General features: G+C 46.9%; 1 protein-coding gene and 12 non-coding genes across 13 annotated transcripts; all 13 read right to left on the bottom strand.

Moving 5' to 3' along the window:
• Positions 1–4,079: 4,079 nt before the first annotated feature.
• LOC149371109 (uncharacterized) lies at positions 4,080–5,305 on the bottom strand. The gene is made up of 2 exons (XM_089579280.1): positions 4,998–5,305; positions 4,080–4,928 (listed from the first exon to the last, which is right to left on the bottom strand). Exons 1-2 carry the CDS (start codon positions 5,241–5,243, stop codon positions 4,080–4,082), a joined length of 1,095 nt encoding a protein of 364 aa, XP_089435406.1. The 5' UTR covers positions 5,244–5,305.
• Positions 5,306–8,207: 2,902 nt separating this feature from the next.
• On the bottom strand, positions 8,208–8,281 carry TRNAI-GAU (transfer RNA isoleucine (anticodon GAU)). The gene has a single exon. It is a non-coding gene; the product is annotated as a tRNA-Ile (tRNA).
• A 207-nt stretch (positions 8,282–8,488) lies between these two features.
• Positions 8,489–8,562, bottom strand: TRNAI-GAU (transfer RNA isoleucine (anticodon GAU)). Its single transcript has one exon. It is a non-coding gene; the product is annotated as a tRNA-Ile (tRNA).
• A 207-nt stretch (positions 8,563–8,769) lies between these two features.
• TRNAI-GAU (transfer RNA isoleucine (anticodon GAU)) lies at positions 8,770–8,843 on the bottom strand. The gene has a single exon. It is a non-coding gene; the product is annotated as a tRNA-Ile (tRNA).
• A 207-nt stretch (positions 8,844–9,050) lies between these two features.
• TRNAI-GAU (transfer RNA isoleucine (anticodon GAU)) lies at positions 9,051–9,124 on the bottom strand. The gene has a single exon. It is a non-coding gene; the product is annotated as a tRNA-Ile (tRNA).
• Positions 9,125–9,331: 207 nt separating this feature from the next.
• On the bottom strand, positions 9,332–9,405 carry TRNAI-GAU (transfer RNA isoleucine (anticodon GAU)). Its single transcript has one exon. It is a non-coding gene; the product is annotated as a tRNA-Ile (tRNA).
• A 207-nt stretch (positions 9,406–9,612) lies between these two features.
• On the bottom strand, positions 9,613–9,686 carry TRNAI-GAU (transfer RNA isoleucine (anticodon GAU)). Its single transcript has one exon. It is a non-coding gene; the product is annotated as a tRNA-Ile (tRNA).
• A 207-nt stretch (positions 9,687–9,893) lies between these two features.
• On the bottom strand, positions 9,894–9,967 carry TRNAI-GAU (transfer RNA isoleucine (anticodon GAU)). Its single transcript has one exon. It is a non-coding gene; the product is annotated as a tRNA-Ile (tRNA).
• Positions 9,968–10,174: 207 nt separating this feature from the next.
• On the bottom strand, positions 10,175–10,248 carry TRNAI-GAU (transfer RNA isoleucine (anticodon GAU)). Its single transcript has one exon. It is a non-coding gene; the product is annotated as a tRNA-Ile (tRNA).
• A 207-nt stretch (positions 10,249–10,455) lies between these two features.
• TRNAI-GAU (transfer RNA isoleucine (anticodon GAU)) lies at positions 10,456–10,529 on the bottom strand. The gene has a single exon. It is a non-coding gene; the product is annotated as a tRNA-Ile (tRNA).
• Positions 10,530–10,736: 207 nt separating this feature from the next.
• Positions 10,737–10,810, bottom strand: TRNAI-GAU (transfer RNA isoleucine (anticodon GAU)). The gene has a single exon. It is a non-coding gene; the product is annotated as a tRNA-Ile (tRNA).
• A 207-nt stretch (positions 10,811–11,017) lies between these two features.
• Positions 11,018–11,091, bottom strand: TRNAI-GAU (transfer RNA isoleucine (anticodon GAU)). The gene has a single exon. It is a non-coding gene; the product is annotated as a tRNA-Ile (tRNA).
• Positions 11,092–11,298: 207 nt separating this feature from the next.
• Positions 11,299–11,372, bottom strand: TRNAI-GAU (transfer RNA isoleucine (anticodon GAU)). The gene has a single exon. It is a non-coding gene; the product is annotated as a tRNA-Ile (tRNA).
• Positions 11,373–26,801: the final 15,429 nt, after the last annotated feature.

Below are 26,801 nucleotides of genomic sequence, written 5' to 3'. Positions count from 1 at the left end.
TACAATGAGTTTCACGGGTGAAGGCTACACACACACACCACACACACCACACTGGCTGGCACTCGCATCGCGGTTAGTAGACGCACATAAAACTCATAAAACTGGTGTCTGCGACAAAAACACCGACACATGTCATTAACCATGTAGGTTGTGCACAGGCGGTCACAGACGAGTATCGAGGCCTGTTTCACACAAAAAGTTGAGCAGGGCCTTTGTCACACGGCACCAATCAGAACGTCTCGTCCTGGCGCCTAGAAGAGTTTCCTCAGAGAGACGGCGAGAGTCCAGTTCTTTCACGGTCGCCTCCAATGTTCTTCTTTCAGCAGTATAGTTCGGGCACTCGTAAAGAAGGTGTCCAATAGTCTCTGGAGTGTGGCACTGTGCGCAATTTGGGTTAATTTCGATGCCGATCTTGTGAAGATAGTGTTTGGTGTAGGCAACGCCAAGGCGTAGCCGGTGGAGTAAAGTCCCATGACGTCGCACCACCATAGATGGCAAATGTAATCGGGAGCCAGCGTCAAGCTTACAGACGCGGTCCTGTTGATGACTCGAATCATGCCAGTGCGACTGCATTGCCACTTGCATTAAATGCGCCAACAAGGCTCCAATGTCTGATCTAGAAAAGGCTATCTCAATGAAAGCACCATCACTATGTGCCATCCGAGCCTCGGCGTCAGCACGCTCGTTTCCCGCTATGCCGCAAAGACTCGGTATCCATTGAAACTTTATAATATGGCCGCGGTGGAAAGCTTCGGCTAACAAAACCACAATTTGTTGAACCAGCTGCTCGCATGCCCTTGGTTTTATATAAGTTTGTACGACCTGCAATGCCGATCTTGAGTCGCAGAATATAGTCCATTGCTGCGCTGGCTGGTGACCAATATAAAGGACGGCTTCTCGTATGGCTGCCAATTCGGTTGCCGTAGAGGACGTTTTGTGCATGAGCCTGAAACGGTGACATGAGGCATTTCCTGGCACTATCACCGCTGCAGCTGAAGAAGTGGTCGTCAAGGATCCGTCCACGAAAACATGCTAACATGCTGGGTGTTAGTATACATAGATGTAATGTATGACAGCGCCAGCTGTTTCAGTCCGACTGTTGGAATGTGCGTCTTCTTTGTTATCCCTGGGATTGTTGTCCGTATAGATGGTTTTGGTACTGCCCAAAGTGGCACCTCCGCAATCTGGTGTGGCGCGTAGTTCGAAGGCACCGCATTGCGCTGCATCCAAAGGGCTCTGGAAAAGGCTGCATCTGGACGCGCCGCACTAATGTTGGTCAGGGGGTGATGGCGATGCGTGGTCAGATGACGCAAATGCACACGAAGTGGCTCCTGTTGAAAATAAATTCGTGCTGGGCAGGCGCGGGCCTCATAAAATATGCCCCATGTAGAAGTTTTACATGGCAAACCCAAGCATACTCTTAAAGCACGAGCCTGCGCGCTTTCAAGCACATGCAGGCCTGATAGTCTGACTCCCGAGAGAACGGGTGCACTGTATCTGAGAAGACCGACTACCAGCGCCTGGTACACGTGTAGTAAAAATCGCTCAGAGGGACCCCAACATTTTCCTGCCATACACCGCACAATGCTTGCAAAGCTGTCGAGCTTTTTCTTGAGCACACAAATGTGCTTCGTCCAGGACAGGTCACGGTCTATCGTAACACCTAAGAATTTGTGATGTGTTACGTATGGAACAATTTGCCCGTCGATTGTGACCGGATACCACGCCATTAACTTGCGTGTGAAAGCTAATGTTACGCTTTTTGTTGGCGAAAGTTCAAGCCCCTGACGGCGCAAGTACGCAGACGTAATGGAAACAGAACGCTGCAATCTTGCTTGCACTTGGGGACGCGTGACACTTGATGTCCATATGCAAATGTCTGCGTAGGCAGATATCGAAACAGTCTTCGGTAGTTGCTTGAAAAGGCCAATGAGCACGAGATTGAACAACGTTGGACTAAGCAATCCTCCCTGAGGAACACCACAAGCAACATGATGATCTGCTGTGTCTCCTTCAAGAGTCTCCATGTAGACTGTCCGGTTTGTCAAATAGCTTGCAATCCAATTGTGTAGACGTCCGCCTATAGCACATTCATCGAGTGCATTTAGTACTGCATCATGCTGAACATTATCGAATACGCCCTTGATGTCAAGGAAAAGAGCAGCAGTCAACCTGTGACGGCGTTTTTCATGTTCTACCGTTGACACGAGATCAATTACACTGTCGATGGCAGACCGGCCTTTGCGGAAACCCGTCATTGTGGAAGGGTATAGTCCACGTTTTTCAAGGAACCATTCTAGACGGGTTAGCACCATACGCTCCATCGTCTTGCCAACACAACTTGCCAGAGCTACTGGTCTGTAGGATGCTAAGTCGAGTGGCGATTTCCCTGGTTTGAGCAAGGCCACAATGCGGCTTCTTTTCCACTGCTGTGGAACAGTGGAAGAGGCCCAAGGGTGGTTGAACAATGTTAAGAGGGCTTCCATTACCTGTGGGCCTAGATGACGAAGCGCATTGTATGTTATTCCATCAGGTCCTGGGGACGAAGGATGCGTACAAGCAGAAAGAGCTGCTTTCAGTTCTTGAATTGTGAAGGGGATGTCCAGTCGATCGTCCATCGTGGGGGGAGCACATCGATGCTGCCGAGGTGAAGAAGCGCTTCCGGCAATTCTCGAACAGAAATCCTCTGCCACCTCTAGTTCTTGCCGTCTTTCATAAAGTGCCAATGCACGGAAAGGGTGTTTCTGCTGGGGAAATGTCGGCAGTGCTCGAACGACGTGCCAGATTTTGGAGAGTGGTTTGCGGGGATCCAATCTGCTGCAAAATGACCGCCACCGTTGTTTGCCTAGGTTCTCCAAATAGCGCTGTATTTGCTTCTGGGCACGTCGAGAGGCCCGGAGATCCGAGACATCCTTTGTCCTCCGGTATTTTCTTTCTGCGCGCCGACGAATCGCCCGAAGCTGCGCGTAGATTACATCCACTGGAGCTGTGGAATTGGGCGCTGAGATGTTGCGCGTTGTATCTTGCATGGCCGAAATAATACGCTGTTCCACATCTGTTGGATCAGCGAGGTTCCCACAGGTTTCTTCTAGAGCAAAGCGGAAAGCACTCCAGTCGGTGCAACGTATTTTCGCATTTGGAAGACGGTGAAACCACCGTAGCTGCACATACGTTGGTATGTGGTCACTTCCATAAGTTTCAATATCAGCACACCACGTTGCGAACGATGAGAGACGCCTGGATACAAATGCAAGGTCCAGGCAGCTGCTGTAGGTAGTCCCTCGTAGAAATGTCGGCGCGCCATCATTGAGCAAAACAAGACCTGCATTGTCCATGAACGTGGCGATATCCCGTCCTCGAACGTTCCTAATGGCGCTTCCCCAGCCGTGGTGATGCGCATTGAAATCTCCTACTATTATATGGGGCTCCGAAACGCTGTCGGGTAGCGATTGTAGTCGTAGGGCATCAAATCGACCCCTTGGTGGTATGTAGCCACCTATAATAGAGATTGTGCGCCCATTCAAAGTCACAGTGATTGCTACATACTCGTTGCTACTGCCCCCAGGAATTTGATGCCGAATGTAAGTGAGGTCACGACGGACGCATAGTAGTACCTTGCTCAAATGCCCAGCCGCTTCAGAGAGGAAACTTTCATAACCGGACAGTCGAAAAGGAGATGTGATATTAGGCTCACATATTACAAGCACTGGAAATCGGTACTTGAAAATCCTCTGCCTGAAATCTGCTAGGCGGCCTCGCAGACCTCGAGCATTCCATTGTAATACTGCCGATCGAGAGATTCTCTCCTGTAGTGAGGGTGCTGACGACGGCAGAGCCATAATTTTTGACTGCTATTAAACGGTGGCAAGCACCGGTTCAATAGCGTCTAAAATTTGGACAGCAGCCTTAGCAATTGGCGTGTCCACTCCAGCAATTATCAGCCGTAAGGTGCCTATCAGCTGTTTCAGCATCGCCCTGATTTGATCATCTGTTGTAGACACATCCGGCGGACGCGCAGGCGGACGTGTCACAGAGCTTACAGTACGCGATGGTAGAGGTGGCCACTCTGCGGAGTCCTCCTAGGTGGTTGACAGTCTTGGCTCTTGCGGAGCTGGAGGCGGTGGCTTCTGCGCGGCAGAGCGGTCTCGGTCCTCCTGATGTATTGACACTTCATTTACTGAGTTCAATTTCTTCTGCCGGTTTCGTGTCCTCCTCCTGGAGCGACGTACCGCGATTGCTGCTTCTGGGTGAGTAGAATGGTCTCTCACCATTTTCTTCAAGATCTTCATCTCTGTTTTCACCTTCAGACATTCCCTAGACGTTGCCTCCTGAGGACCTTTGCAGTTGGCACAAACTGGAGGCTCAATCGCACATGTAGGTCCCTCGTGCACGCCACCACAACGCGGACATGCTTTAGTGCTCGTACACGCAGCACTTACATGTCCAATCTTCTGCCATTTTCGGCACTGCACCGGTCGGGGCGCATAAGGACGCACTGGGTGCCTCACAAAACCCACTTTCACATGGGATGGTAAAGTAGTACCCTCAAACACTAGTTTGACACACCGTGATTGGCCGAAACGGTAGATGTCAGTTATGCGAACAGAACTTGATAGCAGTTGCACCAAGTCCATATCCTTGATCTCTATGTCCACGTCAAAAATCACACCAGCAGTAGTGTTAAGTCCATGAGCGAAGCACGAGCGGACTCGTATGTTGCCAAGGACAGACACTGTCTTCAACTTCTCCAGGGTGGCCTGGCTAGAGACATCAACAGAGAGGATATTCCTTCTTGCATTAATACGCACTGCTTTTAATTGGCCCGGAACCAGCCGTTCAAGAAGAAGAGTCAAAGTCTGCCTGTTGATGGAGTTGAGGTTCTCTAAATCCTCAACAGGCATGTATGAAATTGTGTAAGTGAGAGATTGCTCACTTACATTGGCCTCGTTAGCAGTCTTCTTGCTCACACTGTGTTGGTTAGGCATCTTCGTGGTCACAATGGACTTGTTAGCCCGCTTCGTACGCACACTGGGCCCACACTCAGTCGGGGTTTTGGTAAGCTTCCTCTTCAGGCGCCGACTCACAATCTCGGTATAGCCACCGTCGAACTCCATGTCATCCGAGTCGGAGAAACTAGACGACCCCGGGAGCTCTGAGGGGAGATCCATACTGCATCCAGGTTGATCTGTGCGGTTCACACTGCTAACCACAGAAGGCAGCAGAGGCGGCGGGTCATCCGCCATCGCCTGGGACGGCGAGGTTGCCTTGAAGGCCACAGAAGCACAAATTATTTTGAAAAAGCAGGAGCTCGATCAAGAGAAGCTGCCCATTTTATTGGGTATTGCACCGAGTATATGATAAGATGCGGAATCAGCTCCGAAGTCTTAGCCTGGCTGCCTACCCTCTCAACATCGGAGTCCTCCTCCCTATCTTTGCAGTCTTCTTATCGAGATATAATGTTCATCTGCGTCATTGTCGAAATTCACTGCCTTTTTCCCGCGCTTCGATCACATCGCAACGGTGTTATATTCGTCAGCTCCTTTACTATATTTTTCGTTGCTCTGGTGTGTCTCTTCGCACACCAGGCGTGAAGAACGCAAAATTCGGTGGGCAACTGCTTCCGAAATCATTTGCACGAAAACACAAAACATGGGCATTTAGAATTCAGTCGATGAAATCCTTTTATTTCTTTATTAATAGCTCGTTGATCCCGATGTAGATCTTCACATCAGGGTTAAAGTTTACAGGCAGTTTTGCAGCAATTATTTCTCACGACATTGCGGGAGAGGCAATTCTTTTCCAGCAAGAGTTTCGTAACTTCTGTGCGTGCGTGCGTGCGTGCGTGCGTGTGCGTGTGCGTGTGCGTGCGTGTGTGTGCGTGTGTGTGCGTGTGTGTGTGTGTGTGTGTGTGTGTGTGTGTGTGTGTGTGTGTGTGTGTGTGTGTGTGTGTGTATGTGTGTGTGTGTGTGTGTGTGTGTGTGTGTGTGTGTGTGTGTGTGTGTGTGTGTGTGTGTGTGTGTGTGTGTGTGTGTGTGTGTGTGTGTGTGTGTGTGAGTGTGTGTTTGCGCGCGCGCGCGTGTGCGCGCGCGCGCGTGTGCGCGTGCGTGAACATGCTGTCCATGCACAGCATGCCTTGAGCAAGAATTATAGGGCAGCCTGGAGGAAAGGGGTGAAACTGGATAAAAGTTTCATATAGAATAGTTCCATATAGAAGTTTCATATGTTCACGGGCCCGGCATGTCGTACTGGAGTTAATTGCAGGTCTGATGGAGTTTGACTGGAAAGATGTTAGGTGGTTCATGTTTTGCACTCCACAAAATATTCGAAGGCTGCATAAGACTTGCCGCCTCACCGAGTAATTGTCATCTCTGCTCCAAATGCAAGGTGGAAGCTAGGGCGCAGACCATATTCAGCTCATTGAATCTCCTTACGGACACTAGCGTCCTCTCCTCGCCTTTGGGGGCGCATTTGGTGACGCATTGCTCTACCGAGCAGCCGCACCAGCCGAAGCAACATAACAGAAACAGAAAATCGTGCTTCATATTGCCTTTATCATAACAACATATCAAACGCTTCAGCTCATTTCTTGAACGTGTCACTTCTTGCGTGAACCCTAATATCTGTAGCTTTCCAATGAGATCGGCAACTTCTTTCTAAGCCTGCTGAACTACTTTCTCAATCGAGAAGTCTGCAATTGAAGTTAAAATTATTTATTTCTGTTGTAAGAAGTTAAATCTCTGACACAGAGGTCCATACATATATCTGCCAGCAAAGATTTTTTTGCCGAAGTCTGAAGCAGAGAAAAAAAAAACCAAGTCTAAACTCCCCGGCTCATTGCTTTCCTTGAGATATACGAACGAACAGCAACTGTACCACATCACCTCCCTTTACATGCAACTGAGTTTCAGGAGACCATGCAAATAATATTTTCAAAAGCCTGTAAACTGTCCCAGCTGCAAGTATGAGAATATCTGCTCTCTTCCCCACATGATCGTACTGTAAATGCACGCTTACTAAAGGCAGAATCTTGAGAATGTGTGATCAGTTTCCTCCCGGGTGAATTACCAGACTAATTAAGAACGAATAACATATTATCGTGCTCCCCTCCACAATGGTAGATAAACGAGCTGGCTGGAGAGCGTATTTACTGCCTTCTACGTGAAGGAAGGTTTCGGTTTCGTCGTGCATCAAGATCCTTATGCACGTGCAGCTTTAAATCCGTAAAGACATACAAAAGCCGGTAGTGAGCTTTCACGAAGTGCGCAGAAGCAAGAACTCACGACATTGAAGAGAAGAACAAGGAAGCGTGTGCAGGGAGGTAGACGAAAATTAGCTACTTGAAAAGAACCAGGTTCAGTGCGTCGGGACACATGGATGGGCGAATCCGGAGCCACCAGGGAACTTGGGAGCCCGCTTCGGTTCATTTCTTGTTCGGCCTGCGGAACTCCTTCTCCAAGTAGTTTCTCTCAGCTCTCTTTCGGCCGACGGCGGCTTAGGACGAGCAAGACTAAGGCCGACACCTTTTTGCTGTCATCGGGCAGAGTGGTCAGGCGCCCCACACAAGCGGCTTGCAGTGGGACAGTGGGAGAGTTCAGAGGAGATCTGCCATCCTCCTGTCTTCTCTACCTTACAAGACCCTACATGCTTCTTTCATCAACCCGGCCGATCTTGCCTACTGCTGCATCGCCGACATACGCCGTCTACCAAAGCCACTCCCCGCTATGCCGCGCTCTCACTCCCAGTACTCTCCTGTGCCTTCTCTCCTTCAGTCGGCTTGTGCGTTGAGCCCTCTGGTGACATTTGTGGGATCCCAGGAGGATCAACGATGCAGCCAAAGAAAGTTGTTTCAATGATCTAGTCGCTGTTCGTGCAGCTGGCTCTGCTTGGATGAGAAAGCCCCTTGCGACGAACGTAAGAACGACAAGGCGAGCAGAAGGCAGAGCGACCGTCCTAATAGGAAAATTTTCTTTTCCTTGTCACGCTACCCCTATCAGTTTCAGATAGGGGTTTCTACCCCTATCAGTTTGAAGAAAATTCTGCGCATGAAGTTTCTCCTTGTTGGTCAAATGTTTAGGGGAATCCCCCAAGGTGGAGTAAGTTTGTAATAAGGGAGTAATTACTCATTGGCATCCACCCAAGCGCAGCCATACGGCTACAAAGGAAAGCTATACAGCTTTCTCAGAAACTTCGTAGTTAAAGAAAAATTCGTCCTGGTCCGGGGTTCGAACCCGGGACCACCGCTTCATCGGAGCAGTCGCTCTACCAACTGAGCTAACCGGGACGGCAAGCTTATGGTAGGGCGAGAGCGAACTGATCATTAACTCGAAGTGGGAACAGTGTTGGTCAAATGTTTAGGGGAAGCCCCCATGGTGGAGTAAATTTGTAATAAGGGAGTAATTACTCATTGACATCCACCCAAGCGCAGCCATACGGCTACAAAGGAAAGCTATACAGCTTTCTCAGAAACTTCGTAGTTAAAGAAAAATTCGTCCTGGTCCGGGGTTCGAACCCGGGACCACCGCTTCATCGGAGCAGTCGCTCTACCAACTGAGCTAACCGGGACGGCAAGCTTATGGTAGGGCGAGAGCGAACTGATCATTAACTCGAAGTGGGAACAGTGTTGGTCAAATGTTTAGGGGAAGCCCCCATGGTGGAGTAAATTTGTAATAAGGGAGTAATTACTCATTGACATCCACCCAAGCGCAGCCATACGGCTACAAAGGAAAGCTATACAGCTTTCTCAGAAACTTCGTAGTTAAAGAAAAATTCGTCCTGGTCCGGGGTTCGAACCCGGGACCACCGCTTCATCGGAGCAGTCGCTCTACCAACTGAGCTAACCGGGACGGCAAGCTTATGGTAGGGCGAGAGCGAACTGATCATTAACTCGAAGTGGGAACAGTGTTGGTCAAATGTTTAGGGGAAGCCCCCATGGTGGAGTAAATTTGTAATAAGGGAGTAATTACTCATTGACATCCACCCAAGCGCAGCCATACGGCTACAAAGGAAAGCTATACAGCTTTCTCAGAAACTTCGTAGTTAAAGAAAAATTCGTCCTGGTCCGGGGTTCGAACCCGGGACCACCGCTTCATCGGAGCAGTCGCTCTACCAACTGAGCTAACCGGGACGGCAAGCTTATGGTAGGGCGAGAGCGAACTGATCATTAACTCGAAGTGGGAACAGTGTTGGTCAAATGTTTAGGGGAAGCCCCCATGGTGGAGTAAATTTGTAATAAGGGAGTAATTACTCATTGGCATCCACCCAAGCGCAGCCATACGGCTACAAAGGAAAGCTATACAGCTTTCTCAGAAACTTCGTAGTTAAAGAAAAATTCGTCCTGGTCCGGGGTTCGAACCCGGGACCACCACTTCATCGGAGCAGTCGCTCTACCAACTGAGCTAACCGGGACGGCAAGCTTATGGTAGGGCGAGAGCGAACTGATCATTAACTCGAAGTGGGAACAGTGTTGGTCAAATGTTTAGGGGAAGCCCCCATGGTGGAGTAAATTTGTAATAAGGGAGTAATTACTCATTGACATCCACCCAAGCGCAGCCATACGGCTACAAAGGAAAGCTATACAGCTTTCTCAGAAACTTCGTAGTTAAAGAAAAATTCGTCCTGGTCCGGGGTTCGAACCCGGGACCACCGCTTCATCGGAGCAGTCGCTCTACCAACTGAGCTAACCGGGACGGCAAGCTTATGGTAGGGCGAGAGCGAACTGATCATTAACTCGAAGTGGGAACAGTGTTGGTCAAATGTTTAGGGGAAGCCCCCATGGTGGAGTAAATTTGTAATAAGGGAGTAATTACTCATTGGCATCCACCCAAGCGCAGCCATACGGCTACAAAGGAAATCTATACAGCTTTCTCAGAAACTTCGTAGTTAAAGAAAAATTCGTCCTGGTCCGGGGTTCGAACCCGGGACCACCGCTTCATCGGAGCAGTCGCTCTACCAACTGAGCTAACCGGGACGGCAAGCTTATGGTAGGGCGAGAGCGAACTGATCATTAACTCGAAGTGGGAACAGTGTTTGTCAAATGTTTAGGGGAAGCCCCCATGGTGGAGTAAATTTGTAATAAGGGAGTAATTACTCATTGGCATCCACCCAAGCGCAGCCATACGGCTACAAAGGAAAGCTATACAGCTTTCTCAGAAACTTCGTAGTTAAAGAAAAATTCGTCCTGGTCCGGGGTTCGAACCCGGGACCACCGCTTCATCGGAGCAGTCGCTCTACCAACTGAGCTAACCGGGACGGCAAGCTTATGGTAGGGCGAGAGCGAACTGATCATTAACTCGAAGTGGGAACAGTGTTGGTCAAATGTTTAGGGGAAGCCCCCATGGTGGAGTAAATTTGTAATAAGGGAGTAATTACTCATTGACATCCACCCAAGCGCAGCCATACGGCTACAAAGGAAAGCTATACAGCTTTCTCAGAAACTTCGTAGTTAAAGAAAAATTCGTCCTGGTCCGGGGTTCGAACCCGGGACCACCGCTTCATCGGAGCAGTCGCTCTACCAACTAAGCTAACCGGGACGGCAAGCTTATGGTAGGGCGAGAGCGAACTGATCATTAACTCGAAGTGGGAACAGTGTTGGTCAAATGTTTAGGGGAAGCCCCCATGGTGGAGTAAATTTGTAATAAGGGGGTAATTACTCATTGGCATCCACCCAAGCGCAGCCATACGGCTACAAAGGAAAGCTATACAGCTTTCTCAGAAACTTCGTAGTTAAAGAAAAATTCGTCCTGGTCCGGGGTTCGAACCCGGGACCACCGCTTCATCGGAGCAGTCGCTCTACCAACTGAGCTAACCGGGACGGCAAGCTTATGGTAGGGCGAGAGCGAACTGATCATTAACTCGAAGTGGGAACAGTGTTGGTCAAATGTTTAGGGGAAGCCCCCATGGTGGAGTAAATTTGTAATAAGGGAGTAATTACTCATTGACATCCACCCAAGCGCAGCCATACGGCTACAAAGGAAAGCTATACAGCTTTCTCAGAAACTTCGTAGTTAAAGAAAAATTCGTCCTGGTCCGGGGTTCGAACCCGGGACCACCGCTTCATCGGAGCAGTCGCTCTACCAACTGAGCTAACCGGGACGGCAAGCTTATGGTAGGGCGAGAGCGAACTGATCATTAACTCGAAGTGGGAACAGTGTTGGTCAAATGTTTAGGGGAAGCCCCCATGGTGGAGTAAATTTGTAATAAGGGAGTAATTACTCATTGGCATCCACCCAAGCGCAGCCATACGGCTACAAAGGAAAGCTATACAGCTTTCTCAGAAACTTCGTAGTTAAAGAAAAATTCGTCCTGGTCCGGGGTTCGAACCCGGGACCACCGCTTCATCGGAGCAGTCGCTCTACCAACTGAGCTAACCGGGACGGCAAGCTTATGGTAGGGCGAGAGCGAACTGATCATTAACTCGAAGTGGGAACAGTGTTGGTCAAATGTTTAGGGGAAGCCCCCATGGTGGAGTAAATTTGTAATAAGGGAGTAATTACTCATTGACATCCACCCAAGCGCAGCCATACGGCTACAAAGGAAAGCTACACAACTTTCTCAGAAACTTCGTAGTTAAAGAAACTTCGTAGAAGAAGAAAGTTCGCTCTCGCCCTACCATAAGCTTGCCGTCCCGGTTAGCTCAGTTGGTAGAGCGACTGCTTCGGTGAAGCGGTGGTCCCGGGTTCGAACCCCGGACCAGGACGAATTTTTCTTTAACTACGAAGTTTCTGAGAAAGCTGTATAGCTTTCCTTTGTAGCCGTATGGCTGCGCTTGGGTGTATGCCAATGAGTAATTACTCCCTTATTACAACTTTCTCCTTGGTGCTATAATCGCTTGTAACAATATAAAACTGCACCGGTAGTCCTCTGGACACAAATATTATTATTCACGTAAGCCATAGAGTTTATGCTGTCAGCAGGCGTACTGCTAACGTGCATTGAAGGTGCACAGGACACATTAAGTTTTGGATGGAGTACTTTCACGTATAAATGTTGAGCAAGGCGCAACAATAACCATGGCTTTCTCGGGGAGTCTTTTTTAGAGCGCAGCTCTTAGGCGCCCGTTTCTGCGTTTCGCTGCGTCGCCGTCGCCATTGCCGTCACCGTTGTCAGTAGTAACCAGCAGTGGACACACTTTAAGGTGCGAAAGCAATGGAGCGGGAACTTGTAAAGGAGAAAATAAAAGCGCAACCTCCTCCCCTCCTTAGCAAGCAGCGCGCAGTGGGGGGTGCAGCTGTGCATAGCAACCGTGACGCCACACAGTAGCGCTGGAACGAGACCGCGCGCGTTGGCGGTGCAGCTACACCGCCGCTGCTTCGCCAGACATCTCGTTGCAGTCGAGTGAGTGAGTCGCATGACTCCGAAGCGGCCCAGTGATTCCGCGCCAAGCGGTTCGGCAAAGCGGCAGTGGGTGGATCACCAGGCTTTTGTCAAGCACACCTTAGAATTTCCAAAGTGTCTTCAGTATGTTTTGAGGAAAGGAGATACGCAGTACTTGCCTCTCACAGCTGCGAAACCACTAGAGCGGGAGTCGGAAAGTAGAAGGTAAAATTTGTAAATTGGTTTTTGAGGCAAGGAAATGCACAGTATCTGCCTCACACATCTCGGTGGACACCTGAACCAGAGGGAAGGCGCATAACTGCCATCCTAGAACAGTGGACACCTCATTCGTGCTTAAGGTACGTGGTAGTAGTGGTAGTGACAGATGGGCATTGCGAGAGAGAGAGAAAGGAATTTTAATGAGGGATGGATGGATGGAAACAACTTTATTACACAAAAAAAAATCTTCCAGGGTGGAAAGATGGGCATTGCATGCTTTCGCATTGGCAACGTTGTGGTGGTGGTGGTGGAACTTTATTTCCAGCGGATATAGAGGAGCGACCCGAAGTCGCCCCCCGCTTAAACGGCGGCCGCTATCCCTTGGGCAGCGGCGGCGTCTTCAGCCAGCTGGAGGAGCTTGATCTGTGTCCCCGGGTCGGGGCTGAGCAATAGAGCCTCCCAATGATCAGAGTCGGTAATGAAGCGACTCGCGGGTAGGGACTGCGGGCAGTTCCAGATCATATGATTTAGATCGGCTTTGGCATCACAATTTTTGCATTTGTCTGAGTACAGTCCATCCGAATAGAAGCTACACAATTGGGGATTTGGATAGGTTTTAGTTTGAAGTTTACGCCAGGCTTTCGCCTGTTGCTTGGAAAGAGTTTTATCTGCTGGGGGAAATCTGAGTCTTGCAAGCCTGTAGTGCTGCAGGATTTCTCTGTAAGAAAACAACCTTGCAACGTTGTGCCAGAAAGGCTGCCAAGGTGGCAGGGTGGGTGGGGACTTTAATGTAGATATATCAACAAGCGGGAATTTCTTACCACTTATACGGGAAAACAACTTGTTCCTCACGCTCGTAACGGCTCCCACAGCTGTGACAACCTCGCGAAATACTTGCGCTGTCCAAGTCCTTAAGAATCAGGCTTTGGTGCAGCAAGTCGAGCATATATCCATCTATTTCTCCGACCACAAATCTTCCTTCATAACAATCAAGAACTGTTAGTGAAGTGTTTCTTGAAGAAAGAATATGTGTGAAAAATAACAACTTGTCTGTAATTATACATACATCTCTTGCTCGAATTCTTTGCCTCAATCGATCGAAAAGCGGAATCAACTGATAAGCAGCGCTCAAATTTCGCATTAGGAAGTAACGTGATAGCCGGCAATTTGTTTTCTCTCTGTTCTTGTTAGTTTGTCATTTCAAAGTCATGCACACTTGCCTCTACGTTTTAGTTCACATCGCAGTTAATCTAGGTGTTGATACGGTAATTTTGAAGCGTAAAGCTTCACTAGGCTTGTCAAAACAGTGCTTCGCGTGAGCCGGAGGTCAGATTTGGCACTTCTGCGCATGCGCGAAACTGAGCTACGTCACGAGCAGCGCAGGTGGCCGCGGACTCCGTAATAAGAAAGGAATAAAAATAAGCTCAGAAACAAGAATAAAAAATAAATGAAATAAATAAATATCAGAAATAAAAAAATACTATTAGGGCACCTGGAAACTCTCATATCTCGGTGGACACCCGAACCGCGACGTAAGGCAAAGAAAATGAAAAGTAAATTCTTTTTAAGAAAAGGAAACGACGCCTCTCTCTCTGATATCTCGGTGGATACCCGAACCTCGCCATATGCGCCTTAAGGAAAGTGAAATTGAATGAAAATTGTTTTAAGTAAAGGAAATGCCTGTCTCTCATACCTTGATGTACACCCGAAAGGAATGGACACCACAGTACTTACCTCTAAAGCAACCTTCTAAGACTGCACCGTATTCACTACACGCGCGTCTCGTCCTGTGCCTCCGTACAGGCAGTGTGTGGACGGCCGAACGCCACCACCGTTATCGTGGTGCTCCCAGCGCATTGTGCGCGAACTGCGACAGCCATGAAGTCAAACCAAGCGTAACTGAACATTATCGCTTGTATATCCAAGCTTAACCACAGCTAAGCCACTGCCAATTTTTTTGTCAAGTATGCAATCTATGATGGATGCTCGTGCAAGACACATCATGGAGTATGGTGGCAGGTTGAAAAGAAAAGCGATAAGAGGAGAAACAGTTAAGGTCGATCTTAATAGATATGCTGGATGTTTGGCGGAGTGAATTGTCTCCATCGACTACTCATATAATGCGCATCGTGCAGTACGCCGTCAGGCTGAAAGTTGCATCGACTTCAGTTTGCGCCTCATGTGCACTGATCAGTGGTGACCTCTACGCGCTGATCACTTGTCATGTGAATACTGTTCAGTAGATTTGCAATGATATGTGTTCCTCCAGAGTCTCAAAGTTGCTTCCAGGCCAGTGTTTCTTTAATGCGTGTTCGCTTACCGTATAAACATACACTTGCTCTTGTACACTGATGAACTCCTGAAGGCTATACAAAATTTCTTGCGTTGAAAGCAAACAGAGAGGAATAATTTCTTTCCTTCTCTAAGAGGAAAATTAATTGTCCAGGGCTATAAGAATTAACATTATTTAGAAAATGCATTCGAAGAGACAGTTATTACCTTACTTAAAACTTTTCTAATCCTAATATAGAAACAAAAATATTTCCCCATTTGCTATATTCATTGTTGGATTTTATCTCTCTGTTCGTGTGTTTGAATAAGCACATGCGCCACATCCAAGTAACGCAAGTGTATAACCCACCGATGAATTGCCATTCATCTCTTTTCATTGTTTACCGCAGTTATTTGGGTAAGAGCCGGAATATTTTTCCGAATTTTGTGAGGGAAGCAGTGCAGCATGATACGACTTCTGCCAGAATAATGCAAGAACTTAGAAAAGCTATTGTTTTTTTTTCCAGAAGTCTGCCATAAGACGTTGAGAAAGGGGAGTGGAATGCAGGATATAGAATGGAGGCCAGTTTAGGCGAGGTAGTCGCATAGACTGCTGGTGAACTGACTGTTCATAATCCACTTCGAATAGCCTCCTTCGGGGTTCCACAGCATGTCCACCTCCCTGAGAAGCCGCTTTCTAACAGGGGTCGTCGCTGCGCAAGTCCACAACAGGTGTCGAACATCACAAATGTCTGATGCAGTGCCGCAGTGAGGGCACCTGTCAGTTGCCGGCAGATTGTTATCACGCCACCGATGACGGACAGGTGGGGTCAGAGCCGCCCCTGCCCGAATCTTGCGCACGGATACTTCCTCCTGCCGAGTAAGGCTACGGGGAGAGGGCATGTGATCGGAGGCATGGGATTTCGGGGAAGAGCGCAAAATGGCGGGTCGTTGTGTCAAGGTGAGTCGTAGCATCTGCTTGGATGTTATTTGGATCGTGAGCATGGCCGCGAATCCAGTGTATGCGCACAGTACATGAGTACTTTTTGAATTGAATTGAATTGAATTGGCTTTTTATTTGCAGGAAACAATACAGATGAATCCCTGCGGGTGGCGTAAGGCTAAAGGCTTGGAAGCCTGACGAGGCCTTAGCCCCCTCACATCAGTTACAGCCTGCAGCAGCAGCAGACACACATTTTCTGAATTTAAGCATGTACGCGGTTGCAATAGGATAACATGTTCACGCTTTTCAATTACAACACAATGAATACGAGAAATACACAGTACAATGCAGCAATATAACTAAAATGCAGTTCAGAAGTTTTGAGCAAGAATGAAGGTACATAGGCATTCATGTACAAATGAAAAGAAACTAAGCCATAACTTGCGTACGTTGCGTACAAACTGCAAGTTTCTAATAACACAATTGAACAGAAGTGAGTATTAGCGTATATCACAGTCTAACAAAGAGCAGAGCAGATGAATTGATTGTGTGATCTGAATGTGCGTCAAACACCCTTAAGCTCTTTAACGGCAGCAAGGGAGTCGGTGTAAAGATGAACTGTATTCAACGTGGAAACTAGCGGAAGGGAAGCAAAGGCACTGCAAACGGCTTGAAGTTCTAAAGCCAGCGGGGTGCATGTATCTGTGGTGTACGTCGCACAAGAGTTGAGATGCGGATGGAAGGGACTGTATACAGCAGTAACTCCTCGCTCTAAAGATTTATAAGCTATAAAGGCTTTGATCCATCTATTCCCAACCGGTTTAAATCTCGTTCTAGTCCGATAACCTCACGTCACCAGCACACTCGCATGTGATGCGAGTGTGCTCGCCCCTCTTCCCGCAGTCTTACTCGGCAGGAGAAAGTATCCGTGTGCAAGATTCGGGCAGGGGCGGCTCTGACCCCACCTGTCCTTCATCGGTGGCGTGATAACAATCTGCCGGCAACTGACAGGTGGCCTCACTGCGGCGCTGCCTCAGACATTTGTGAGGTGCGGCACCTGTTGTGCCCTCCATAGCGCTACAAATATTGGCGATGTTAAAGCTCTTTGACTCGTGATTCGCGGACCGAGAAGCAGCGACATTAGTGATTATAGATGGCGTCAACGTCACTAGCGCCATCCAGTAGCGCAATGATAATCTCGGTCGTGGTGGATTCGGTTTTCTATTTTTCTCCCAATTTCAGCACCTATAATGTGGTGAGTGGGCCTTTGATAGACCCGGTTTTGCAGAAATAAATTCGGTAGCACAGATCTCTCTTACAGCAGCCGTTATGAAATTCATAGATAATAAAATGAAAGATGACTGATTCCTCAAATATTTCTATGCAACTGCATTCGAGATTAGAATAACCATGCCTTTAATACTGGAGTGCTGCACACAGGTTACAAAGAAGTGCAAGAGACAGCGGCAAGCTTGTCCAAAGTCGTTAGGCAAGGACAGGTCATGCAACATTTCGCTTCGAAGACGAGAGATGAGCGCGCCTTTTGGAGCCTTGCCCTGCAAGTCATAAAGAGGAAAAATAGTATTCATGCGTCGTTAACCACGCCGGTGGGACCGCAAAATTTAGCGCCCTGTGCACAAATCGATTTCTAATTAATGCGAGCGTGCGCGAACGCATTCAAAGGAACATCAACACAAACAGACAATATTCCTGCGCCTTGATAATCTGGACTGTTCCGAGCGAGCTCCTCGCACTTCCCTCTCCTGTTGTGCCTTCTATCGGGATTACGACTCTTAACGCGCAGCGTGGGTTCTCGAATTCCTTGTTCTGCATGACGCACTTCCACATAGTCTTTGCAAGTGCGTGTTAGCGTAAGGGCTGTTAACGAGCTTGGGGTCGTTGAAATATTTTTGGAAGTCATTTTAATCGGCCACAAAACAAGACTTGAGGAGAAAATGATCAGACGCAACATTGCACGCATTGCACATGACGAAGCCTTTCTGCTAGGGACAGAAAACAGTTCTAAGGTCGATGACACATTTTCGCACACTAGGCTTGTGGCGCCTCAGATAAGGCTAAACGCCATTGTAAAATGGGGCAGAACCATCTACAACATGAAGCATAGTTAAGCTGTAATGTCACAGACAGCAATGGGAAACATTTCTGAGCTAGCCTAATGGTTTTAGTATCAAGTATACTAGTATTACGTCAGCAAACCTGAAGTATGAGCGACCAGGACGGTATATAACTGTCCAGAAGATTTTCTGCACCATATACAAAAAAGGCTTAAACTAACTGAAGACTATGAGGGATCAGGGCAGCATATTGCTGCGTGGCGACCTTCCGAAGAATAAGACTCTATGGACGATGAGCAAGAGTTGATTGATAGGCCACTGGCTTAGCGCGAGCGTGTTGTTCCGCGCCACTCTCCGCGTCACTGTTTATTTATGAAGAAAAAGACTTTTTCATGCAAATGACAACTACAACCCTTTCCTTCCTTCGTTTATCCTTCTAGAGATCCCTGGGTATACCTCCAATCTATGAGCTGATTCCTCAACATCTACATCTCCTGACTCTAATGGCATTGTACGCTAGCTATGTATGCACTGCCTATCTACCATTGAGTAAACAAAAAAATTACCGACGATTACGTTACTTCCTAATGCGAAATTTGAGCGCAGCAAATAAGCTGTTTCACCTTTTCGATAGATTGAGGCAAAGAAATCGAGCAACACATGTATGCGCTATCACAGAATTTTTTTTTTATTTTTCACACGTATTCCTTTAACAAAGACTCCACTAACAGTTCTTGACAGTCATGAAGGAAGCTTTGTGGTCGGAGAAATAGACTGATATATGTTCGACTTGGTACACCAATGCTTGAATCTCAAAGACGAGATCTATACAAGTGCCTCGCGAGGTTGTCACAGCCGTGGGACGCGTTACGAGCGAGAGGAACGGGATGTTCTCCCACATAAGTGTTAGGAAATTGCTGTTTGTCTTTATGTCAACATTAAAGTCCCCCACTACTAACATCGGTGTGGATCGATGGACGGTTAATGCGAGTTGCAGGAAGTGCGCGACGTCTTTCGTGAGTGCGGTAGGGGCGAAGTAGGCAGCTACTACCAGCAAGCCGTTGGGCAACTTTGCGGCGCACAGTTCGCCAACTTCATGTGACGTGGCAAACATTTCGACTGGTATTGCAGAGAGACCTGTGCGCAAGTAGATAGCGACTCCCGCCGCTCTGTTGTGGTCTCTGCGAGCACCACAGCAGTATAGGAAATCTATGATTTCGAGAGGCTCTTCGGGATCCATCCAGGTTTCAGCAAAGCAAAGTACACAGGAATGGCGCAGAATGTGATCGTGGTGTACGTCCTTGGCATGTGCGGCAAGGGAGCGTACGTTAAGAATGTGGTTCTGAATGATGAATCAAGTGCTGCCAGCGAATGACGCGTCCATTGGCTGTCTGCGTGTGTTACTGATGTGTGGTTAACATGTTAAGCTTCGCCTGTAAGAGTGGAACGCGACAGCGTCTTGCAACGCTGCCAGGGAGTCCACAGAACGCCATCGCCAATTCGGCTGTACGCCTTGCTGGACGGTAAATTTATTTTTTGAGGAAAGGAAATGTATCTCTCTCGCATATCTGGGTGGACACCTGCACCTCGCCGTAAGGGAAAGGGGGAAGATGGGAGTGAACGAAGACGCCGTATTAGCTTGACGCGCCTTTGTTCATTCCAAACCATTCAGCTGGCATTACGGAGTGGCTAGCGTGCTCGTATCGCACTCCGGAGACCCTGGTTCGATTCCCCAACTCGACCAATTTCGTTGTCGGTTTTATTGATTTATGCGGTCTAACTAGAAAGGCTAATTAGGCTATTTCATATTTATATTATTGTATTTCTATCCATCGTGTTCTGTCATTAACCTGTCAATTGTTGGAACTGTCTAGGATGTTCGACACAACGTATATGAAACGAGCAACGTCTTACTGAGTGGGGAAGTGCGTGGTGGTGGAGGGAGCGCGGCTTCGTACTTATCTGTTTTTTTCAGCAGCGTCTTTTTCCGCGGACGCTGTTGTCGCTGCGGCGCGCGTCTTTCTTTTCTTTTCTTCTGACCTCTTCATTCTCCTCTATATTAATTAGGCTAATTGATTAATTAAGCAATTAACTAAACTCAGTCCAACTTAGTTGCAGCATCACTATACAATCCCTTTGATTGGTTGCATGGTTACTAGCCAAAGTACAATTGGCCCCATTTGAAATTCGCGCACTGTGACGTCACGAGCATTTCGACCAATTGAAAAGCGTGACATTGGGGGCGGAGCTGGTTACGAGGCCGACGACGACGCGAAACCCAGGAACGGACGCCAAAGAGCTGCGCTCTAAAATGTGCAAGCACTGCTGTAAGCAATCACTTCAAAGGTGCCCTCAGTACATGATCAGCGACCCTAATAAAATGCTGTCTGAAGAAGGCGCGCCGTTCAGAGCACTTTACGAGGCCTCCTATAGGAGCCACCGGGATGGCGTAATCTCAACCACAAGGTCGAAGTTCAATCTCTCTTCAGCTATTGTCAGAGAGCTATAAAATGGCCTTTGTGCCCGACAAGAGCCATTCAAAAGTTCTGTGGCATGTCATAAAGCCTCTCGAAGGTCTTACACTGCGCCACCTTACTACTTATCGAGCGCCATCAAAATTTATTGAACAAGTGAGTTCGCTGTATAGGTTGATTCCACACGAAGTCAAGGAATATGGTGCAAGTGCTTGACAGCACACACATGCATATGGTATCGGGTGCTTATGGCAAGAGATGTAGAGAAGTTTTCCTGCTTTATAGAGTTAAGCAAGCTAAAAAAAATAAGTAGGGTGTGCACTGGTTTTCTTCAAAGAGGTCCTTAGAAGCGTTTGCATTGCTAAGTTGCGTTAGTAGTCTGATCTGCAACATTCGTGAGCCCCATAGCGTTTAATATTACAGAAACTAAAATAAAAACTAAGGTAATGCAATGCGATTGCGCACTTCTCTGCAGTCAACACTGTAACATAAAATGCAAGCTCTACGTGAAGTCATTTCTGCAATAGACTATAAAACATGGCTAATTTCAATGAGTTCAAAAATATTTGCGTGATTAATAGCACAGGGCTGCAGTGGTTGAACAAACCAATAAACTTACGTATTCAAATATGGTCTGCCTGACTTCTAGCACAGTTTGGTGGCCAGACAGCAATAAAGTGCAATCATATACAATAAAACACCTAATTTCCGAAGGATGGCTGTAAATATGGCTCTCAATACTCTAATACTTTACGCTCAACTAGGCTCTCACTCTGATTTATGATTTAAAGCTTGTTCGTTCAGCATGTGACGAGTGTGGTATTTGCGATGAAAGGCATGGCTGCTTGCTCAATTTTTGTTTGCCTGCGCTTTTTCGAGTTGCTGCACAAGCAGGAAACAAAGGTGCTATATATTTTCCTTTCTGCAACCTACGAAAGCCACGAACGTACTGTTAACTGGATAAGCTGGTTAGCTAGCACCAGCTTATTTTTTAGTACCTTCCGTTTGTTGTTTATTCATGGAAACGAAAAACAAATTTGTTCACAAAAAATACTATTTGTATACGAGTTATAACATAAAATATCCAGTACAAAAACTTAATTTTATTTTGCGCTGTGTAAGACGTGGCCAGGTTGTATAATTTCACCTTTTGAAATTACAATGTTCTACAGAGAAAGAAACCAGAAAGCGAAACACATAACAGCATTTTTATTTCACAAGTTACAGAAGTAATAGGGTGGTACTACAGCAACGATGTCGTTCATGAAAGTTCGCTTTTTCTTTTCTTCTTCTTCAAACAAAGCACCGTTGCGTCTTACTACCAACCTGCTAAGTAATTGCCTAGAAGACCGTTTAGGTCTGAAAGTCTGAAAGATAAGCTTCGAGCTTTAATGCAGCTTAAAGACATCGGCGACAACTTTATTCACTTCTGATCAATATGTCGAAAACAATAAAGCCCCGCATAACAACAGCACGAAGCTGCACTAGACAAAATTATACACCGTGTTTCCAGGACCAGCCGGGAAGCCCGGCGGATGGACGAGATCGTGCGCGGTATGCACCACGCATATTTTAAACCGAAAGCTTTACTACTTGCACTTTGAAGCCTTTGCCGTGCGACGGCGGTGCACATGAAATGACCTTTCGCATGACCTCTTTGTGACGTCACGCCGAAGAGCTGGGCGACCATCTCGCGCCGTCTGCGAGTAGTGGCGGGGCCACCACCGGCGGCCTTAGATTAGATTTTATTAGATTGGATTAGATTACATTACATTACATTACATTACATTAGGTTACATTAGATTAGATTAGATTAGATTACATTACATTAGATTACATCACATTAGATTAGATTAAATTAGATTGGATTGTATTGAATGAAATTGGTTTAAATTAGATTAGATTAGATTAGATTACATTAGACTAGATTAGATTAAATTACATTACATTACATTATACTAGATTACATTAGATGAGATTAGATTACATTAGATTACTTTACATTACATTACATTACATTACATTACATTACATTGGATTGGATTGGATTGTATAACCGATGCATCACCACAAGCCTAACCACAAGCACCACCACCAGCTACACTACCAGCTGAACCATGGCGTAGGTACGGATATTGCTTTCGCAATTACCGGGCTTAACCAAGCTAAGCCACAGCGAATTTTTTTTCTTTCTGCATTCTCTTTGCCGGCTTCGGATACTTACCACTGCTTTTTTTTAACGATAACTTTATCTTCCTCTTGCTATTTATCCCCAACACTGCCTGCGCACGCAGTTGCGTATTTAAGGAATGGTGTTGAGAGACCAGTGACATCTTACAATGCCATCGATGGCTGCACACTTTTTGATCGTGAGGCATTTTTCTCAAAGATTAAATAAATTTTCTAACTCTTTCAGTGCTAAAACCGAATACGCAGTATCAATGACGGGAAAGATTTCTCCGGTTCGTTAATTTTTTCGCGTTTTTTTTTCCTTCTAGTGCTGAGGCTTCGGCAGTTCTAGAGGAGTAGCAAAGGACGGTTTTTTTTTTCTTTAACCAAAAAAGGAATACTTGTCTTTTCGGAGTCCTGGTACTCTCCAGGCAGCCAGCAATCATGATGAAGTTTAGCGCCAAAAACGAGGACAAAGAAGGAGTGAAGACACAACACGAGCGCTTCAAGTTTTCAGCCAGCAAGTTTTCTGCACTAATACCAGACGCAGATGGGTCAACTAGCCCGATATCTTTGTGCAGTGAAGCAAAGGAGGGTGTCCTTTGGTAATTACAGTTCTAGGTTTCTCTGTGCGTTTTTTTGTACTTTTTCTTTTTCTTCCACTGTCCTTTCTATAACCTAAGACGTAACAGCATTTCTACCCTAAATTTTGCCACCATTACTCGATTAGTATCAAGGGCACTGTCTCTTCTACACTGCGCCGCATTATGCATTAGTCGCAACTTAGGGGAAAAATTTTGGCTACACAATCCTAGTTAAACTACATAAAAATGTATCAAATTGTTGAAAAAACGCGCAGACGTCCTGTTGTCTTTCCCATATGCCTTCATGAATATTGATTTTGTTGGTGTTATTTGCGCGTGGGAGCCATGCCTTAAGCCGGAGATAGTGTCAATCAAGCCCGGGCCTTGTTCGGTTTTCCAACCTCTTGTCGCTACTATTTTGGGTGTTGTCTTCTCTGGTTGTTTCTTACTTTCAGTATTCGATTTTTTTTTTCGCACCCTACATTCCTAATCTTAGTTTCTTCCCTTCCTACGTTTCAAGATTGTACCGCTATTCCACCGCCATCCGCCTTTCCAGTGGGCAGTTGAGCCACATTGCACAATGTGCCTAGCACACTGCATGGACACATTGCTCCTGGGTGTGTAAAACAGCACGCTTTATTATTTCTATGTTACTAGCTAACCGGTGGTGCGAAAACCCGGCGGCTTGCCCACATGCGCTCCCCTGTCACCGCGGCTGACAAGCCACACGTAATAGCCTTTATTAATTAGTACTTTATCGTCAAACATTGCTACATCGTTTTACTGCTTGCACAAAACAATATTTTTTTACAGGCTACAAGTTTTGTACGCCCTCCGCATGTGTGCAACTTACTATACCGGAGATTGCGAAGAAAGCAGAACTAGCGACAATTGCCCTCAAGCAGATATAATTGCCCTTACTAGACGCAGATTATACTCACAGTACAAACGCATACACAGATGGCTCGCTTACACCATTTAGTTCAGCATGCGCCATTGTTACTCTGGTCAGACAGGTCACTAAACAACAGGTCTAACGAATGATGGTTTGAGCGCACGACGGTCTCACAACGGTCTGAACTGGCCGAACTTAGTGCGGTTGCTTATACATAGATCAGGAAACCGCCCAAATATGGGCTCTATTCTCTGATTTGAAAGTTGCCCTTATGTGTGAAAGCAGCCGTATGCCACGGCGATCAACAGCAGCTAGTGGCCGCTGAGATCAGAGAAATTCAGCACCAAGCATGCAATCATGGTCATGAGGTCATGATATCATCTTCTATTGGCTACCAGGACACGGTAGTAGGCTGGCCCCGACTTCTCTGGCCGCGCTGCTCCAGCAGTCGAGCAGCCAACGGGAGAGCGCATATTGTCCATATTCGGGTGGCAAGAGCAGGCGCCACTGGACATATGCGAGTGCTTTCCTGCAGCCCGACTTTGGTGGTTTGGACTATCCGCGCAGGCTGAGGAAACTCTTCGTGCAGCTTCGAAGTGTTGCTGCGGCTAAAGCTAGCATCAAATCTCCTTCGCTGTGATTCAACGCTCTTGCGTCGCCTTTAGTTGGAAGTAACGTTTACAAATACTTAATCCCAATTCCTCGGCTGAAAGCCAGTCGAGCATGTCAGCCCTAAGGAAGCGAAGAATTAGTTCCGCCCCTACTTTTCGATTGCCTTTCGTTTGGGTATGAACAAGAATCCCAATATTCAACACTCCGGTAAATGCATATTCTTCCCTGACCAAAAGCTAAAATAATCTGTCAGGGGCCAAAACCTTCTGGGAAGAAAGGATCATCATTATCATCATCAGCCTGACTATGCCCACTGCAGGACAAAGACCTCTCCCATATCTCTCCAGTTAACCGTGTCCTGTGGGAAGAAAGCAATCAAGGCACTATTCAAGTACTTAAGGAACACAAGCTTGCGCACCGGGCTCAAGGCTCTCTGCGCGCTCTTGTGTTCTCATTAATAATGGCTCTGTCAGACATTTTATTCTGTGCTCTGATATTGCATTGATTTTGTCTCTTATCTTTGTTTCTTATGATTCATGCCCACAAATGGGCTTGCAAACCAGCAACTGTTCAGTTAACCTTCCTGTCTTGTAAGTATTCTCGTTTAGTTTTTTTTGTTATTTTATTTTAACGTCTGAAAACGACTCAGGCTAGGAGGGGCGCCGTTGTAGAGGCCTCCGGACAGTTTTAACTATATGATGTTTTTTAAAGTGCACCGAAATTTCCAAAGTACACAGGCCTCTAACTTTTAGCTTCCATTGTTATGCAAAAGTCTGATTGAGCCCACGACTTTCGGGTGATCAGCCGAGCACTATCATCACTGAGCAACCTCTGCGATGGCTTGCGGTATTCTCTTTCTCTCTTTGTCAACTGGCACTTGATTATTGATAGCAGATAAACCTTTAAACGCACGCCAAGTGCGGTGCAAAAAATTGTCGACAGATATGCACTTGTCAAGTCACAAAACTGTGTAACATGGACAACGAGATGACACAGCCAGCGTAATCTAGAACATTCTCAACAGTAAACCATAATCTAGAGTAGCGCTAGGTAATGCACTAATTCTCTGATCCAGCTAAACAAAATTCATGCTAAAAATCAAGGAAAGACGACGGGGTTACGCATCTAGCACTATACAGCGATGGCTACAGCGACGTTGATATTAAAAGCAGAACCGTTTTCTTTTATAGAACGCCTCATATGGAGCTGCCGATGACAAACAAATTGAGGAAAGACGGCTTAAACACGCGCGGACGAAAGGAAAATGTGGACAGAGGCAATGCATGGAATAACAAGATGCGACCTCATCACTATTCCCACTTTTGTTTTTTTTTTTCAATAAACCAAGGAAAGAGAAAGAAAAAAAGCCCTTACCCACGAATGGGTCGAACTGGGGTCGCTCGCTGGCCGTTACGAAAACAGCGGCCAACTAGGTGCGCACTTGAGCGAGGCAGAAGACTTGTGCCTCACCGAAGAGGGCTCCTGAGCACGCCGTTCGAATGCCTAATCAAGTCGAAAGGGGTCGAGAGCCGCCGAGCATACAACACCAAACGGGCGGGGACGACCACGCTCCTGACGCTCATTTCCATTTCAGGCTTCTATTCCGGTCGAGATGCGGCTGCGTGGGTAAACACTGACCTTAGGACAACAGCTTTTGGGAGGTAGGTGGCGAGTTATGGTACAGGGTACTGGGTCAATGCTCTCACTGGGTAGCAGCAGATATTCTGTCAGAGTTGTACATGAGGAAGATTCCTACAGCTGTGAGGTAAGTTTAATTATTTCAAATAGAATGTGCCCAAAAGTTTAGTTTGTGATAAATTAAACATTTTATACTCGTGTTGGGGACTGTGATTCGATGGAGCGCCTTGAAGCAAAGGCAGAATCGAAGACACCTTTTTTCACATTCTTTCTGCAAACCCTAAAACTTTATGATTGGGCTTATTTATAAGAACCTCTTTCCTCATTTTAAGAAAAGCGAGGCACCTTTTCTTTTATATTTCTACACTTAAACATTTCCACTTTACTGCGCGCATTACAAACGTGTGCCACAGATAATTTTCGCGCCTATGTTCTCCGGGGATAATTTAGCCGCGAGATGCTCTTTTGGGTTCATTACCGTTCCCGCGCTTCGCCTTGTTTTCTGTGTATTATCGTGTCACTGCTGTTCAGTATTACAGACAAGGTTATCTGGCTGCCTTTTTCAGAAAATACAGAGAGAACGCCTCTAACAGAACACCCAAATCCGGT

Source organism: Amblyomma mixtum, chromosome 1 (genome assembly GCF_055824585.1).
Source record: "Amblyomma mixtum isolate Tamu chromosome 1, ASM5582458v1, whole genome shotgun sequence".
Classification (NCBI taxonomy): domain Eukaryota; kingdom Metazoa; phylum Arthropoda; class Arachnida; order Ixodida; family Ixodidae; genus Amblyomma; species Amblyomma mixtum.
Note: the sequence above shows the minus strand (reverse complement) of the source record. Positions and strands in the feature narration are given on the sequence as shown.